Consider the following 17,752-nt stretch of genomic DNA (forward strand, 5'->3'; position numbering starts at 1 on the left):
TGAGTTTTGATGTCTTAGAGTTGAGTACAAAAATGAATGATCCCAAAGTGGAAGACATAATAAGAGCAAATAAAGCGTTGGCCAAACTAAAAATGCAGGAGTGTGTTTTGAAGTTCCCGGTTTTAGGTGACCTTAGGCACTTGAAACTCATAGTTTATAGTGATGCGTCCTACGCAAATTTATGTGATGGGGTTTCAAGCGCAGGAGGTTTTATAATTTTCCTTTTGGGGAACAATGGTAAATGTTGCCCGCTTGTGTGGGAAACAAAGAAAATAAGGAGAGTGGTAAAAAGCACTTTGGCTGCTGAGACATTAACCCTTGTAGAGGCGGTGGATGTGACCTTTTATACAAGTATGATATTGACAGAAATTTTGGGATTAGGGGATTTGGGTAACATACCCATTGACTGTCACATTGACAATAAATCCCTGTGGGAAAATGTGCACTCTACAAAAAGTGACAATGAAAAGAGGTTACGGCTCGTCATCGCAAGTTTGAAGCAGATGTTGGACAGAGGGGAAATAACAAAAATTAAATGGGTCGACAGAAGCTATCAACTGTCAGACTGTTTTACGAAAAGAGGGGCGAGTTCACAGAAACTTTTGGATATTGTTAATGAAGGGCGCTTGTTTCTGTGACTGTTTTTTTTCTCGTCCAAACAAAAAAAAAGGGGAAATCAGGTGTGTTTTTGAGTTTCTTGAAATTTTGTTTTCACCTATTATTTTTTTTTCTCCAAGGAAGGGGAGACTGTGAAGTAATGGGTTAAGAGACATTGCAATTAGTTGTCTCATTTATGTTAAGTATCCATTAATTGACACTGATATGTAAAGGGGTTCAGGTGGCCTCTGTCAGGTGATGTATAGTTAGAGTTTTGTGCAAAGGCTGTTGGAATGAAATAAATGTGTGTGTGTGAAAAAGGGACAGAACTTTAGACTCTTCATATCACAGCAACTAAAACGTCTAACAGTACGGTCATGAGGGTGTGGGGGGTGTATCCTGTCAAAGTGGATACCGTGTTCCTTATGAACATGAGTGCAAAAGGGAGAAGTGTGTCCCATGTGTTATTGTGCTGTTGCACCATTTTCCTGAGGTCTTGATGGTTCTATTCATACGTTCTAAGATTCCACTTCATTGGGGCTGATAGGCAATATGGAATTTTTGTCGGATGCCGAAAATTGTGAGGACATTTTTCATGACGCGTCCTGTGAAATGTGAGCCTTGGTCTGACTCTATACTATGGGGAAGGCCCCATCTTGTGGAGATGTGCTGCGTTAGGATCTTGGCTGTCGTTTTAGCCGTGTTAGTTCTAGATTGAAAAGCTTCCACCCATTTTGTGAAGGTGTCGATTACTACCAACACATACTTAAAACCATTCTTGCAGCGGGGTAGGGGTCCTATGTAATCAATCTGTAAATTTGTCCAAGGGCCATTAACAGGGCGGGTGTGACGGTGCTGACCTTTCCTCGCGTACCTGTCTGGATTGTTCTGGCCGCAAATTAAACAATTTTCAATGTAATGCGTTACATTGGATTTTAAATCGGGCCACCAGCAGAGAGGTCTGAGATGGGCAAGGGTTGCATCTATCCCTTGGTATCCATGGTTGTCATGGAATTGGCAGATAATTTGGTTTCTATCTTGGGTCGGGACCACATAATTACCATCTTTTATAATTATGCCAACGTGTGCTGTTAAAGCGTTTCTGTACTTATTGTAAGGGCTGGGAAGTTACCTTTTAAAACTTCCCTGAGCTTTTCGTCTTCCTTTTGGGCTTGAGCTAAATCTTGAATATTGGTCTGTGAGACCTGGACCGCGTGTACTGGGGCACTCTCGGGGGAATTCCAAAAGTGACCATGACTGGAACCTGCCTTTGCTAGGGCATCTGCCTTAACGTTACCGGGGGGGGAAGAACGATGGCGGCTACAAACTTTAACGATACCGTATTTACAGCCTTTAACTGTCCTGAGAATATGCTGGAGTAATGGGGCTGAGGGTAGGGCTTTCCATCCGCGGAAACAAAACCTCTAAATTCCCACAGGGGTAGGAACTCAGTTAAACTATTGCAAACATATAGGCTGTCGGAGTATATGTCGGCTGGGGATGGGAACGAGTCGGGGTGCACTACAATGTATGCTACAGCTGCTAATTCTGCTGCCTGCGAACCTAGATATCCAGGCAATTTCAATGATATCTCCTCTAATGCGCATCCCTGCGCGTCCTCCACATAAATGCCACAACCAGTGATTTGCTTACCGTTTAAAACTGGAGGAGCCATCCACATAAATCTTAAGAGCTGCGCCTGTGTCTGTGGGCTGGGGTCTCTGGGGTGTAGTACCTGGTTTCAGGGGAACTGATTTCGGTACAAAGGGACCTGTATTGTGTTTGGTGGTAATGATCTCACACTCATGTGGGGTGCCGGCGTACTGCAAATTGTCTGCTAGAAACGTGTGTGTCTTAGTTCTTTTAACCGTAATGTCCCGTCCTTGTAAGAGTAGGGTCCATCGTGCTGCGCGAATTTGGCGGACTGTGCCGTCCTTTAGTCTACCGTCTAGTAAAAGTCGGGTTGGGGTGTGCTCTGTTAAAATGGTGACGGGGTTGAATCCTGTTATGTACGCAAAGTACTGAACAGCCCAAAAAACTGCGAGTAAGTGCCTTTCGCAGGCAGAAAATCCTTGTTCTACTGAATTGAGAACTCGTGAGGCATATGCTATGGGGCCTAAACGATCGTGTCTTTCCTGAAGGAGTACGGCCGGAAGGGTTCGGTCGATGGTTGCAACCTCAATTGCGTATGGGGAGAGTGGATCTGGGACCTGTGAAGCGGGAGCTGTGCTGAGGGCTCCTTTTAATGCATCCACGGCATCCGTGTGCTATGGAAGCCATTCCATGGGGCTTGCTTTTTTAAGAGTTCGGAAAGAGGGGCTGCCTTTGTGGCAAAACTGTCTATGTGGTTCCTGCAGTAGCCAACCAGTCCTAGAAATAGACATGTGACATTATGGGGCAAGGGTAATTTGACAATGCGTTTCTGCTCGATCTCGCGTTTGCCATGGGTGTTTACGATGCCTAAATAAATGACTTTTTTTTGTAGAATCTGGGCCTTTTTGGGGTTTACCTCACATCCGATTTCGTGAAGGAGTCCTAATAATTCGGTGAGAAGCGAAATGTGCTCTCCCTTAGTGTCTGTCTGCAGAAGTAAGTAGTCTACATACCGGACAAGGCAATCGGGTCGGGAAAATTTAGCTAATCCCTTCGCCAGCAGTCGGTGGAAAATGGAGGAGGAGCTGTGGAAGCCTTGTAGTAGGCACGTCCACGTGTATTGCTGTCCCTGGTAGGTGAAAGCAAATTTGTACTGGCATGCTTTATCCAATGGAATGGACCAAAAGCCATTGCAGATGTCCAAAACCGTAAAACATTTTGACTGGAGTCCCTGTTTTAACACTGTCATGGGACTCGTGGCTACGGTAGGGGCTGCTAATGGGGTCACTTTGTTTAGTTCCCTATAATCGATGGTCAGTCGCCATGAGCCATTGGGATTCCTGACGGGCCAAATTGGGGCATTGTTCGTTGAGGCTACTGAACGAAGTACGCCTTGGTCAAGCAACCTCTGGATGACCTTTGCAATTTCTCCCTCTGCTTGTTGGTAAAACCGTACTGTTTTGGGGGTTTGGGGTCGGGTCCTGTGATGTTTACTAAACCTGCTATCTTGCCGCAGTCGTGCTTGTGCTGGGCAAAAGAAGCTTTGTGTCTCTGCAAAACGTCTCTAACGTCTTTGTCCTGACTAATGGCTCGTGGATCAAACCAGAAGTCTCCTACTGCGCTAATCCTGTGTGCGTAGTCTCCAACTGTGAGCGTGGCGGGGGCTCGTACTGCCTTTGCCATTCTCCACACACATTTATTTAAGGGGTCGAACGAAAGATTGTGGGAGCTCATAAAGTCTATACCCAAAATGTGTTCGGCTGTCTGGGGTAGATCGACGGGGTGTTTGGTTTTAATGTTGCCTATCTAAATCGCCACAGGGGCTGTAACGTGTCCCTGCTGCAAGTGTCCTGTACAGCCGCTAAGGGTAATGGTGTCTGTGGTGGGCCATGTATCCCGTTGGAACATTGTGGAGGAATTTAGCGTGGTACGGGACCCTCCTGAGTCCCAAAGAAATTCTACGGGGTGTCCATAAGACCATAAGACATAGGAGCGGAAGTAAGGCCATTCGGCCCATCGAGTCCACTCCGCCATTCAATCATGGCTGATTTCAACTCCATTTACCCACTCTCTCTCCATAGCCCTTAATTCCTCGAGAAATCAAGAATTTATCAACTTCTGTCTTAAAGACACTCAACGTCCCGGCCTCCACCGCCCTCTGTGGCAATGAATTCCACAGACCCACCACTCTCTGGCTGAAGAAATTTCTCCTCATCGCTGTTGTAAAGTGACTCCCTTTTATTCTAAGGCTGTGCCCCCGGGTCCTAGTCTCCCCTGCTAATGGAAACAACTTCCCTACATCCACCCTATCTAAGCCATTCATTATCTTGTAAGTTTCTATTAGATCTCCCCTCAACCTCCTAAACTCCAATGAATATAATCCCAGGATCCTCAGACGTTCATCGTATGTTAGGCCTACCATTCCTGGGATCATCCGTGTGAATCTCCGCTGGACTCGCTCCAGTGCCAGTATGTCCTTCCTGAGGTGTGGGGCCCAAAATTGCTCACAGTATTCTAAATGGGGCCTAACTAATGCTTTATAAAGCTTCAGAAGTACATCCCTGCTTTTATATTCCAAGCCTCTTGAGATGAATGACAACAATGCATTTGCTTTCTTAATTACGGACTCAACCTGCAAGTTTACCTTCAGAGAATCCTGGACTAGGACTCCCAAGTCCCTTTGCACTTCAGCATTATGAATTTTGTCACCGTTTAGAAATTAGTCCATGCCTCTATTCTTTTTTCCAAAGTGCAAGACCTCGCACTTGCCCACGTTGAATTTCATCAGCCATTTCTTGGACCACTCTCCTAAACTGTCTAAATCTTTCTGCAGCCTCCCCACCTCCTCAATACTACCTGCCCTTCCACCTATCTTTGTATCATCGGCAAACTTAGCCAGAATGCCCCCAGTCCCGTCATCTAGATCGTTAATATATAAAGAGAACAGCTGTGGCCCCAACACTGAACCCTGCGGGACACCACTCGTCACCGGTTGCCATTCCGAAAAAGAACCTTTTATCCCAACTCTCTGCCTTCTGCCTGACAGCCAATCGTCAATCCATGTTAGTACCTTGCCTCGAATACCATGGGCCCTTATTTTACTCAGCAGTCTCCCGTGAGGCACCTTATCAAAGGCCTTTTGGAAGTCAAGATAGATAACATCCATTGGCTCTCCTTGGTCTAACCTATGTGTTATCTCTTCAAAGAACTCTAACAGGTTTGTCAGGCACGACCTCCCCTTACTAAATCCATGCTGATCCCCGGACTGTGCCTGCTACTACCGGTCTTCCGGACTTGTCCCAAAGGGTGTCGCAGACCCAAGTTGGGGAGTCCGAACACCTTCTATCGGTGCCGTTCATGTCTGCGTTCTCGGAAGGGGCGCTAACACTGTGAATGGGCTTGGTTCTGTTCTTATTAAGGGTATTTGCCTGCTGGTTTCGCTGCTGTTTCTGGGGGACATTGCACTCTCGGGCGTAATGTCCTAACTGTCCACAATTGTAGCATTCATGGCATTTAGGCTGCTGTGGGCTGTTTCTTCCCTTGTTTACCCATGCGGGGTTCTGATGTGTCCTGACTGGATGCATGTTAGCATCTGCCTGCTCTTCATCTGCTTTTCCGTATTCTGTCTTTCCCTGAAGGGACTGTTCCCAAGCGCTGGATAATCTTTTAAAAACCCATTTCTCATTCTGTGTATCGTCTGAGGGATCATAATTGGCACAAGCTCTCTGTCCTGCTTCAGTCGCATGGGTGACTAGGATTTGAGTCCATTTGACCATATTCTCTGGTGTCAAATGGGGGCGGGCTAACTCTCCAAATACTGCTGTGAAATTAATCCAAAGGCATCCAGCAAACGCTGTTGGGTGCTCGGGCCTTTTCTGCCTACATTTATTGAGGCCTTCCACGGGATCTCCCTTATTGTTGCCGATCGCATCTCTTGCATGCATTTCTTGGAGGGTGCCTCCTCCTACATTTTGTGGGTCGGGAAGGGCTGCCACGACTGAGGAGTCGAGGCTCAAAACTGTGAGCTTAACTTGCCCTTTTTCGTCCAGGCCGTACATGGTCGCCTGTTGTTTAACCTTTGCAAAATAATGGTACGGGTCTGATGTGGGTTGGAACGGTGCTATTTTGTCGCACGTGTCCTTTAATTGGGTGACGGTTAATGGGGTGGTGTACAGAAAATCGGGGTCTCCATTTGTGGTGGCTCTGCACTGTGTGGTGACAGGGTTCATGGGATTGTGCTCTACTTGTGCAGTCGGGGGTGGGGGTGCTTTTCTTTGCTGAGTTTTATCCTGAGTACATGTTCCATGTACATAGCGATGGGCAGTTTCATTTAACTCTTGCCAATCGGGGCCATTTTCCTGATCTAACTGGGGTCCAAATGTATTCTGGAAACCATTTTGTACAGAGAGCAGGGATTGAAGGTCTCAATTTGCTTTTGGCATTTTGGCGTGGTTTACCGAACTCTGCCTTTGTTCCATCGTGGAACTGTGGAGTGCTCGTAGGGCTGCTTTTAAATCCTGGCATTGTATCCCTAATTGGTCAACTTGGAGTTCTGTTTCTTCTCGTATCAACACCGCGCGTTGCGTGTCTTGGTAGGCCTTATCATATTGTGACTGAAAGCTGCTTATGTGAGCGAAACAAGATTGGTGATGCAAACACGGGGACGGCTGAAGCTATTTTCCGGTCTACAAAACTCCCGACAGTTTGACGCAACAAATCTATCAAGATTAGCTTATATCCCTTGTTAGTACGCATGCAAATAACACACTTCCGAATCTTGGAGGTTTGATTGATATTGATCTTATGCTTGTGTTTTTTTTTACTTTTTCCAATTGGGTTTCTAATTCAAAGTTGGGTTCTCTCCGAATGACAAAGCCACTTCTATGTCGAGTCCCGTCAGATGTCGCCAGTAATGTTGCTCTGTTTACTTGCTATAAATGTAGCAGTTAATAAGGTCACCTCTCTTAATCTTAATTATGAATATGCTTTCAGAGTCGCGAGGTATCTCTTGATTCCGGCACAAGGTTCAACCGAATACCGATCAAAGAACCAATACACCAGTTAGTTAGTTCAAAGTCAATGCTACTTTATTTACACACAGTATGATTTACTCATGCACAATAACACTACAGGCTAAACTATGTCTATCACTGACACTTATACTTAACTTCGGGTGCCCACGTAGGTCAGAGGAACAATGGCCGTTGTTCGGATCTGAGGCTGTTGGGTTCGAAGAGGTAGCAGGAGTACAGCTAAAGTCGTCCGTCTGGTAGCGAGCGTTGAACTTGAACTTACTTGCTTCTGGTGGTGCAGGTGGAAGGGTCTCTCCAGCTGAGAGCCGAATCCAAGAGAGCTGAACCTTTCGCGGGGGTTCCTTCTTATACTTGGAGGGGCTTCGCGCGCTTTTAGGCGGGCCTTAAACTTGGTCCCAATTAATTGGGCAGCTTCTTGATCACTGCCATCGATCTAAGCCAATAAAGGGGCGGGTGCCTTGATAGCTGGGCGTCTCCTAGGTGGCCGTTGGCCTTGCTTTGTTTGGGTCTCCTGGTTGGGGTAGTGGCGCCGGACTGTCTGGGACAATATCAGCTACCTGAGCACTCGTTCTTTGTTTCCCGGAGATGGGCCATCAATATGCAAATCGACCCAGAGTTTCGGTTCCGTCTGCAGACTGCCTTCCAAATATACATTCAGGCTCTGTGCCTGCTTGTTGCTTTGTATTGTCCATTTTTCCCTAAAGGCTCTGCGAGTGTCCATTTTGTATACTGAAAGTTGCCATCCCAGATGGCTACATTTCCATGTGGTGTAGGTACACCCACTGTGCTATTAGGGAGGGAGTTCTAGGATTTTGACCCAGTGACAGTGAAGAAACAGGGATATAGTGAAACATTTCTAAATCAGAATAGTAAGTGGATTCAAGAAGTTTCAGGTTCTTGTGTTCCCATGTATCTGCTACCTTTGTCCTTCTAGATGGTAGCGGCCGTGGGTTTGGAGGGTGCTATCTAAAGAGCCTTTGTGAGTTCCTGCAGTGCATCTTGCAGATGGCACACACTGCTGCTACTGTGCGTTGGTGGTGGAGGAGTGAATGTTTGTGGATCCATTGCCAATCAAGCGGGTTGCTTTATCCTGGATGGTGTCAAGCTTCTTAAGTGTTGTTGGAGCTGTACTCATCCAAGCAAGTGGGGAGTATTCCATCACCCTCCTGACTTGTGCCTTGTAGATGGTGGACAGGCTTTGAGGAACTGAGATGATTACATTCATTCTGAATGTTATTGAACAGAAAAATAAATTTGAAAAAAATGATTTCTCTGTAATCTCATATAAACTGAAACTACTCGTTACTGATAGAACAAGGGGATGTCACAGGTGATTCTTTGCAACAGACAGACCATATCATGATTAATGTCCAAAAGTATGTTTCAGAAAGTAATAATTACCATAGCTTTAGCATCAGACAGGAATTAATTATTGCAGCACAGGTTACTTTAAGACTCTCAAGTGATGATTCAAAGAACACAGTTTACCTGAATGTAAGAAGTCTTAATATCGTGGTCAGCAATCATTGGTGGTTTCGGGATAGCCTTTCCCTTGCTTTTACATTCTTTAACAAACACATTCACAGTTTCCTCAAAAGCAGCAAACTTTAAATACTGATTGAGAAAAGAAAATAGTTAGTGTGATAATCATATAAAACATTTCCGTACAATTTTAATATTCCAGTCTAATTAAATTTTTGCAGTGTTAATGGATAGAAAATGTTACCGCTAATACCTTTGATAAATAAATTATTTGCATATTGCATGGACAGCCGCTGAATATTACTCTCCCTTATTTTACGTAGTGTAATAATAATAATAATCTGAGTGTAATAGCAGCCAGTTTAGTGGTAACACTGGCAGAGCACAGCAGTTCAATAGCCATGGCTCATGGCTGAGAATGTACAGGAACCAAAGAGAGAAAATTTAAAATTGAGGAGGAGAAGGATCGAGTAGGAAAGATAAAAATAATCCCATATTCTTGTGTAGACTATTTTCAATTACTCAGTTTTGTGATTACATTGAATTGGTTTAGCCAAGCAAGTGGTAAAATTAAGCCAGAAGTAGACAATTTCAAAGTTTTACAAAGGTTAGGAGGGGTTATTGGGTTACCGAAATGGGGTGGAAGTGTGGTTTTAAGTGGGTTGGTGCAGACTCGATGGGCCAAATGGCCTCCTTCTGCACTGTATGTTCTATGTTTTCCTTGAAACAGATTTGCATACTGCAAAATAAACTACAGTATTCAACATGTTATAATCCCTCTATATAGCAATTCCACAATGCTCATACATGTGCAAACCTGAGGGACAAGATGAGTAGGTTCTGAAATGAAATCAAAATGTAAGTAGTTTGTGCTCTGAAGTTTTAATCTGGCTAGAAGCCATTTACAGCATGTCACCTTTGGCCCAGGCAGACATGCTACTGCATGTACTGTTGGGGTCCATTTAATATGTGTCGAACAGTGGGATGTGGATGCCATCAAAGTTAGAAATGTGGTTGCACGCTTTTATTCCCTGGCAAGAGAAAACAAGGCTATCCCAGCTTCTAAAAAGCAAATAAATTACAAAATAAATGGTTTTGTTCTTGATTTTAAACTGCTTAATCAATGTTGCAAGACTATAGTAATTCTGCATTTACCTAAGCAGTTTGATCATTTCACATCATCTCAGTTCAGTTTCCTATTTTATTGGGCTAAGTACCAAAAGGAAACCCTCTCTCAATTCCTTCAACCATCATGGCCATAGTATACTGTGGCAGGGCATCTGCTGTTACATCTCTTTGCGTGTTTTGATGTTTTAATTTTTTGCATGGCGAGTTGCTGAAAGCACAAGGTGATATGCAACAAGGAAAATCCAGACATCTAGGGTCCGAGCAAGCAGAACTAACAACTGTCTATCTGTTTAACCAAACAGATTGAAGGAATGTGCATTTAACAATGTAAGCACTGAGAAGGACGTGTAAATTAGAATGGGTGAATTCAACACCAGTGTTACATACAGAAAAATAAAGAAAGAAAGGGAAGGAAAGATTGGATTAAGCGAGAGGGAGTAAAAAAAGTCAGAATGGAAAAATGCTTTTTATTTAAGATTTTATGTTTTAAAAATCTTCAACAACTAAACCTAAAGGAATGAGACTTCACAACATTGTAGTTCGAGAGGTTTTTTGGCAGTAATGAATACTGAGCTACCTTGGCAAATAGGTACCTAGATTGAAATGGACAAGACCTAATTTTCTCCGGCAAAACTAGTTCGTACCTACCACAAAAATATAGAAACATCACAAAGTTCAATGCATTGCATTTCAACTGTGAACCAGAAAACGAGATGCCATTTTTGGAAAACTAATGGTGGCGAAGGCAACTCAGGCAACAACTTTTGGATATCCACATGTAACTACAGATCTGTCAATGTACTGCCCTGAAATTTCTCTAGTATTAGCACATAAATAATTGCAAACACCACTGTCCCCACCATTATTTTGACAGTAAATTTGAACTCATCATCAACATTTAATTTAACCAATTTTTAATGTATACAGATCGCAAAATTCTTTCCAATGTAGTATTGGTCAACCTACCTCTTTTACCAAACCATTTAGCTCAGCTTCATGTGCTAAACTGTCCCCCATGATTCATGGAATAAATTACTGTCTTGTAGCTGAATAGTCTATAAAAAGAAGAACATCAAAATGTAATGGTAAGACATAATCCAAAGGTTTGTGAAGTTCAAATGACTTTGGGTAAAGGCTGATCAGAAAATGAATGAGTTAAATACTGTAAACTTCAAGTATAAAATAATTTATAACATTGCATGAAAATTAGCAAAATTCTGCTCTGCTAAACTGCTAACAAATCAGTCACTGTGTCTGGCCATTTTACTTGGGAGAGACTTTCAACATTTTTTTTTTTTTAAAGTGTGGATACCAAATTATTGGGAATATTTCAAGGAACACAACAATTTTAAAAATATATATACTTTTTTAATTACAGCACTTACGTATAAACACACATGCAGTACAAAGTGGCATATGTCACAGTAGATTGTTGTACATGGGTTTCTGGGTATTTGAGTCAATGGCGCTCAGGCCTTCTAGTAGTTTGCATGGTTATTGGGGCAAAGGGTTGTATTTTTGAGGAGAGTGGTGATGACATAAAATTTGAAGGAGAGAGGAGCATTGCAGAGATCTATAACAATATCAGCTAACATGTGAACTAGTAAGGGAAGATAGATGGTGAGCAGTTTAATGGGAATAACGTTGAGGGAGCAGGAAGCTAGCCTCATGGAAAATATGAGCTGGGATTAGGCAGGAGAGGCAGTAATAATACCAGTTCAGGGCTGGAGTGAACGGGGATGGCTTTCGACAAAGTTTGGGATCCGGCATCCTAGAGGAAAGGAAAGGCACTGGCAGAGGCAGATAATTGGATGGTCTCAATCTTAATGAGAACAACGTCCATGAGCTCCTTGTCCTTACCGTTGGAGGTGAAGGAGATAGGGAAGAGGAATTTGGTACAAGAGCAGATGGTACAAGGGTTAACTCCAAAATAATTGGTAAATACAGAATTAAAAATCTGGACGATAGTGATGTTAGTATCTTTGCTGTCATTGGTCAAAACTTGAGAGGTAAAATCTCATCTCTCCAGCACAACATGTGTGTTGAGATTGATACCATTTTAGTCTACATTGCGCAGGATTGGTTGCTATGTACAAATTAAAAACTGTGCACCAATAAAGAATATTTGCAACCCTGGTAATTTGTGTGTTCCTTGCAACTGTAAGCAACCTTGTAATTTAAGAAAGGCTAAAAATAAGTGTTTGTTTCCTGTTAATATTTCTAGCTGATGGTACAGTGGACATGGGAGAGATCAGAGGTAACAAACAGCATCATGTTGGCTCACTGCCCTCCTTAAACATTACTCATTCCCAACCTGTGAAAACTGATAAACATGACACCACTGTAACTTATGAGTCTTTGATTCCTCTTCCCTATTTCAAATGTATTCTGTAGTAACACAAAAATAGAAGCAAAGCAGCAACTTTCTATATACTTCATCATTAAAAAAAAATAATAGCAGGCAGACTGCTCTCTATAATTCTAAAACTGAATGCCCACTTTGCCATGTTATTTAGAACATAGAACATAGAAAAAGACAGCACAGAACAGGCCCTTCGGCCCACGATGTTGTGCCGAACCTTTGTCCTAGATTAATCATAGATTATCATTGAACCTACAGTGCAGAAGGAGGCCACCCGGCCCACCGAGCCCGCACCGGCCCCCGGAAAGAGCACCCCACCCAAAGTCAACACCTCCACCCAACACTAATGGCAATCTTGGACACTAAGGGCAATCCACCATGGCCAATCCACCCAAACCGCACACCCCCGGACCGCGGGAGGAAACCGGAGCACCCGGAAGAAACGGGGAGAATGTGCAGACTCCGCACAGACAGCGACCCAAGCCGGAACCGAACCCGGGACCCATGTCACTTAATTCAAACTATTGCAAATGATTGACTTCCTCTTTTAATTTTTGTTGAAGTGTGCATTTTTATAAATATGACAGAACTAAACTACAGAAACTCAACTCAGTGGGGAATGCAGATATAATTCTGGCAGTGGTGGTATACACTACACACAATGGTATACTTCATTTTGTTGTAGAAACCTGGGAGTGAAAATTCCAGTTGATGAAGCTGCTCACTCAAAGTGCTAATGAGTTTCAAGCACACAAAATAAGGGGCTAAAAACTGGTTTTCAACTGCAGGGTTTACAATTATCCTATCCTGGATCGAGGTGATGCAAACTTCATAATGCTGACTCATGATTGGTGTGCAGTCCAATGCTAAATGTACTGCTGACTAGTATGGTGTCCAGGAGTGTACAGTGAACACAGATTACAGCTGGCCTATACTACTTAAAGGCAGCTTGCACCTCTTCAAGAAGAGGTACATTCTGGCTGCAGCAGATGGCAGAATTGTTTCCAAAAGTGTTTCTCAGAGGAATAAGTGTACCAATGGGGCAAAACAGAGCGAGGGCTCTTCTGATGTAGTCTTGATAATTTGTCTTTCCCAGTAAATGTAACCATAGTAATAGAGATCTTAATCGAGGATTTGGAAAGGAGGAAAGAGGAAAGAGGCCATGTTTCCTTAGAAACAGATGAGATCAGTTAGCCACGCATGTCAATTCAAGGAGTGTAGCCCTGGGGGACCTGGTTGCATGTCACAAGAGATTCAATGCCCTCCAACTGTTGGCAAATGCATCTTCAAATGCCATCTCCTAACCACCGCACCACCAAACATACACATCACTTACCCAGTAGCAATCTCTAGCAATCAGGATTCAATTTTAACATTTAGATGCTCCATCTTGCCCTCACCCATTTACCATTGCTGCAGTTCTCACAATCACATCTCACAGCTTCCACATACTACCAGCTATTCAACTAAGACATATTGCAACATATTCACTGAAACTCCTCAAATCTCTTTTGCAGGTCAAGGTTGCACATAACAGGAGCAGCAGTAGAGAACCACAGAGAGACAGGCTTAGAAGAGACTGTGCTGAGAATTACCGGGCTGGCTGGGGTTAAGACTGTTGCAACCAATGTAGCCATTAACACACCTGATGGCACATTCCTGCCTTATGCACAGTTTCAAATCGCACTTCTCTCTCATTCTATTATTTGCTATGAAGTACTAACAGCAAATCATGTGACATGGACCTCTTGCTTTCCACCCATTCCTCCTACATTGATCCAAACCCTTTATTCTTTCATTTTAGATACGCAGCACCTGGGGTTGACCTGCGAGTGCAACCATAATGAAAGCTGCAAGCATGAACAGATATATGATGACAAAGCACCTTCATTTGATCTAATACTCAGTCACCATTTCAGATACAAGCACTGCATGTACTTTAGAAGGTAAAGAGGCAAGAACAACATGTGGTGAGTCACCAGGTACTTATGGACTGAAGCAAGTCAGAGGGAAAGAGAAAGGATGGTGTTTGTGCCAGCTCCTCAGAGGGGGGAATCGTAGACGGGTTTTGCTGAAGCGCACTCAGAGGAGGAATTCAATAGAATGGCGTACAAGTGAAGGCTGACAATCATCGGCACAAGAGATGCTTGGTGCATTGGCAGGTCTGCCACAGAAACTGTTGTCGCAGTCTAGAAGAAGTGAGGACAACCTGACACAGGGCTTCACCCAGAGCCCTGGGACCTAACATTTCCAGCAAGTTAGCAGTGATCAACTCTAAACCAGTACTTGCAGACATAGCAATGCTTGGTGGATGATGCTTCCTCAGATTACTTTGCATCAGCGGCCGAAGTCACCCAATGCGCCAATGGAGCAGTGGAAGCTCCGACTGAGATAATGAGTGCCATGCTTGTTACTGTGCAAGCCCAACTTGTTGCATGCTGGGTCAGATAGCTGCCACCGTGCTGCGAATACCAGGGTTCAAAGAGTAATGCAGGTTCTGTGTAATCTATGCTTCAGCAAATTACTCTGATTGCTGAGGCACCACCACAAGGAAGTGGCAGTAACTCAGTAGTGTAAGAACTTGCTGTTGTCATGGGAGTGTCCCTCTAAGAAATGTTTTTGTCTTATCACATGGCTTCAGTGATGTCATTGTGTAGGTGGAGCTGGGCTGTGGCTCTGTGAGTTTTTACTGTCGTTTTGAGTTTTGGACTGGTTTTGAACTGCACAGGTTGAAAGAAGTGTCTCTCTATCTTCATTTTAAAAGCTGTTTCCAGGCTGTTTGATAAATTAGAAAAAGAGATAATTGCTTTCTGGAAGGAATTCAAACCTGCTGTTTGGAAAGGGGAACAACAGTATCAATAAGTCTTTTATCAGTAAGAAAGCCGTGTGCTGGGCCACACCTTTGAAAAGTGGTTTCTGGTTTTACTTGGATTTTGTTTTTGAATTGGAACAGTTAAGGGGGAATTCATTAAGGGTCATACATAGATTACTGTAGCTGTGTGGGGTCTTTATTGTTGTAGTTGATAAAAATTCTTACTGTGTGTGTTTATACAAATGTTAACTAAATTCGAAGAATAAAGCTTGTTTTTTGATCAAAAGCTCCTTAGAACTCTGCTGAATATCACCTGAAAGGCAGGCTCTTGTGATCATCGTAACCAAAATCAATAAACAGTTGTATGTCAGGTGAACTCCACAATATACTTTGGTGTTTTCTAAACCCTGGCCCATAACACTGTCCTCACTCAGAAGAGTAGCATTTGTGCTCCCACCACTGATGGTTGTAAACCAGCCAGCCCAGATTGCTGCTGCCCATATAAGGCTGTGTTGTCCCAAGTCAGATCCTCAAAGCCCAGGGCTTGCTTGGGGGCATCCTTCAAGACCGTCTGTAGTTCCCACTAAAATTCAGCAGCTTTCCGTCAGTCACTGGGTAGCACTGTTCGATTCCAGCCTTCGGCGACTGTGTGGAATTTACATGTTCATCCTGTTTGTGCATGGATTTCCTTCGGGTGCTCAGGTTTCCATCCACAGTCCAAAGATGTGCAGGTCAGATGGATTGGCCATGTTAAATTGTCCCTTAGTGTCCAGATTATGTGGGGTTAAGGGGATAGGGTCGGGCAGTGAGCCTAGGTAGGGTGCTGTTTTGGAGGACTGGTGCAGACACGATGGGCAGAATAGCGCTGTCGGGGCTCTATGGATAATCTATGAACAGTGATGTGGGGATGTTTTCTGGGGAACTGCAATATGATTAGTCCCCCATGGACTGTCCTTTTGGAGCAATGGTGTCCTCTTCATCCTCCTCCGGAGGTGTTCGCTGAATGCCTGGTGAGAAGGACCTCGTGCTCAAGAGAGCCAGATTGGCTAGAAAGCAGCAGATCACCAGGCGTTTGGAGACACATTCCAGCGAGTGCTGTAGAGCTCTCCTTGAGCGGAACTGATCGAGAACTCTAATAGTATTCTACATGATATTCATAATGCTAGCATAGCTTTCCTTTTATGATTGCTGTTCGCGTGTTGTCAAGTGGTGGAGGGGGTTATCAGCCAACTGTAAGATAGATAGTCCTTGTCGCCATGCAGCCACTCTCTGGTTGGTTGAGGTGACTTGAATATGGTGGGAATACCCAAATGGTTCAGGGTAAACGCATCATGACCACTACCAAAATAAAAAGTCAATATGATGTCCTGTGCCTGGTTGCATACCTACTGTATGATTTGAGCTGTTTGCAATTATAGAATCAGAGAATTCTTACTGTGCAAAAGGAGGCCATTAGGCCCATCATGTCTGCACCGACCCTCTGAAAGAGCACCCTACCCAAGCTCCCACTCTATCTCTGCAACCCCCGTAACCCCACTTAATCCGCACATCCTGGGACACTAAAGGGCAATTTATCATGGCCAATCCGCCTAACCTGCACATTTTTGGACTGGGAGGAGACCCACGCAGACACAGGTAGAACGTGCAAACTCCACAGTCACCCAAGGCTAGAATTGAACACCGGTCCCTGGTGCTATGAAGCAGCAGTGCTATCCACTGTGCCACCAGTATCATATCAAGTTCAGGCACAGAGTCACATCATAGAATCATAGAAATTACAGTGCAGAAGGAGGCCAATCGGCCCATCGTGTCTGCACCGGCCCTTGGAAAGAGCACCCTACCCAAGCCCACACCTCCACCCTATCCCCAAACCTCCACCCTATCCCCCTACCCCCGTACCTCCACCCTATCCCTGTACCTCCACCTCACCTTTTTTTTTGGACACTAAGGGCAACTTAGCATAGCCAATTCACCTGCACATCTTTGGACTGTGGGAGGAAACCGGAGCACCCAGAGGAAACCCACGCAGACACGGGGAGAACGTGCAGACTCCGCACAGTCACCCAAGCTGGGAATCGAACCTGGGACCCGGGAGCTGTAAAGCAACTGTGCTAACCACTGCGCTACCGAGCACATCGATCACAAAAGGATCATGGTACATCTCCCCCTTGCGAGACATCACTTGCTGAGCTAAGTGTGTACAGTCGATGGTTCCCTGCACCATTGGGAAGCACACAACCCTGGTAAAACCACACGCTCACTCCTGCTGCTGCTTTCTGCTTGGGGAAGTTTATGACATCCCCTACTAGGTCTCTGTAACCCACCTCCCCCCCCCGGCCCCCACTTTATAGAGACACACAGTAAACTGACATGTTGACGATGTTGCGACTTCAAGACTGACTCGAGTTTGAGGTACATAGAACGATACAGCGCAGTACAGGCCCTTCGGCCCATGATGTTGCACCGAAACAAAAGCCATCTAACCTACACTATGCCATTATCATCCATATGCTTATCCAATAAACTTTTAAATTCCCTCAATGTTGGCGAGTTCACTACTGTTGCAGGTAGGGCATTCCACGGCCTCACCACTCTTTGCGTAAAGAACCTACCTCTGACCTCTGTCCTATATCTATTACCCCTCAGTTTAAAGCTATGTCCCCTCGTGCCAGCCATTTCCATCCGCGGGAGAAGGCTCTCACTGTCCACCGTATCTAACCCCCTGATCATTTTGTATGCCTCTAT

General features: G+C 44.4%; 1 protein-coding gene across 5 annotated transcripts in view; it reads right to left on the reverse strand.

The window, feature by feature from the left end:
- The window catches only part of armc9 (armadillo repeat containing 9), a 211,316-nt gene that overhangs the window by 169,017 nt on the left and 24,547 nt on the right, over nt 1-17,752 (reverse strand). For all 5 annotated transcript variants that reach the window (XM_072474273.1, XM_072474271.1, XM_072474272.1 and 2 more), the window contains exons 2-3: nt 10,800-10,888; nt 8,712-8,837 (exon numbers count right to left, since the gene is read on the reverse strand). In XM_072474273.1, coding sequence (XP_072330374.1) covers nt 8,712-8,837; nt 10,800-10,850 — 177 coding nt within the window. In that variant the 5' untranslated portion in view covers nt 10,851-10,888. The remainder of the gene's footprint in view (nt 1-8,711; nt 8,838-10,799; nt 10,889-17,752) is intronic.

The sequence above is a fragment of the Scyliorhinus torazame genome, chromosome 14 (genome assembly GCF_047496885.1).
Source record: "Scyliorhinus torazame isolate Kashiwa2021f chromosome 14, sScyTor2.1, whole genome shotgun sequence".
In the NCBI taxonomy this organism is placed as follows: domain Eukaryota; kingdom Metazoa; phylum Chordata; class Chondrichthyes; order Carcharhiniformes; family Scyliorhinidae; genus Scyliorhinus; species Scyliorhinus torazame.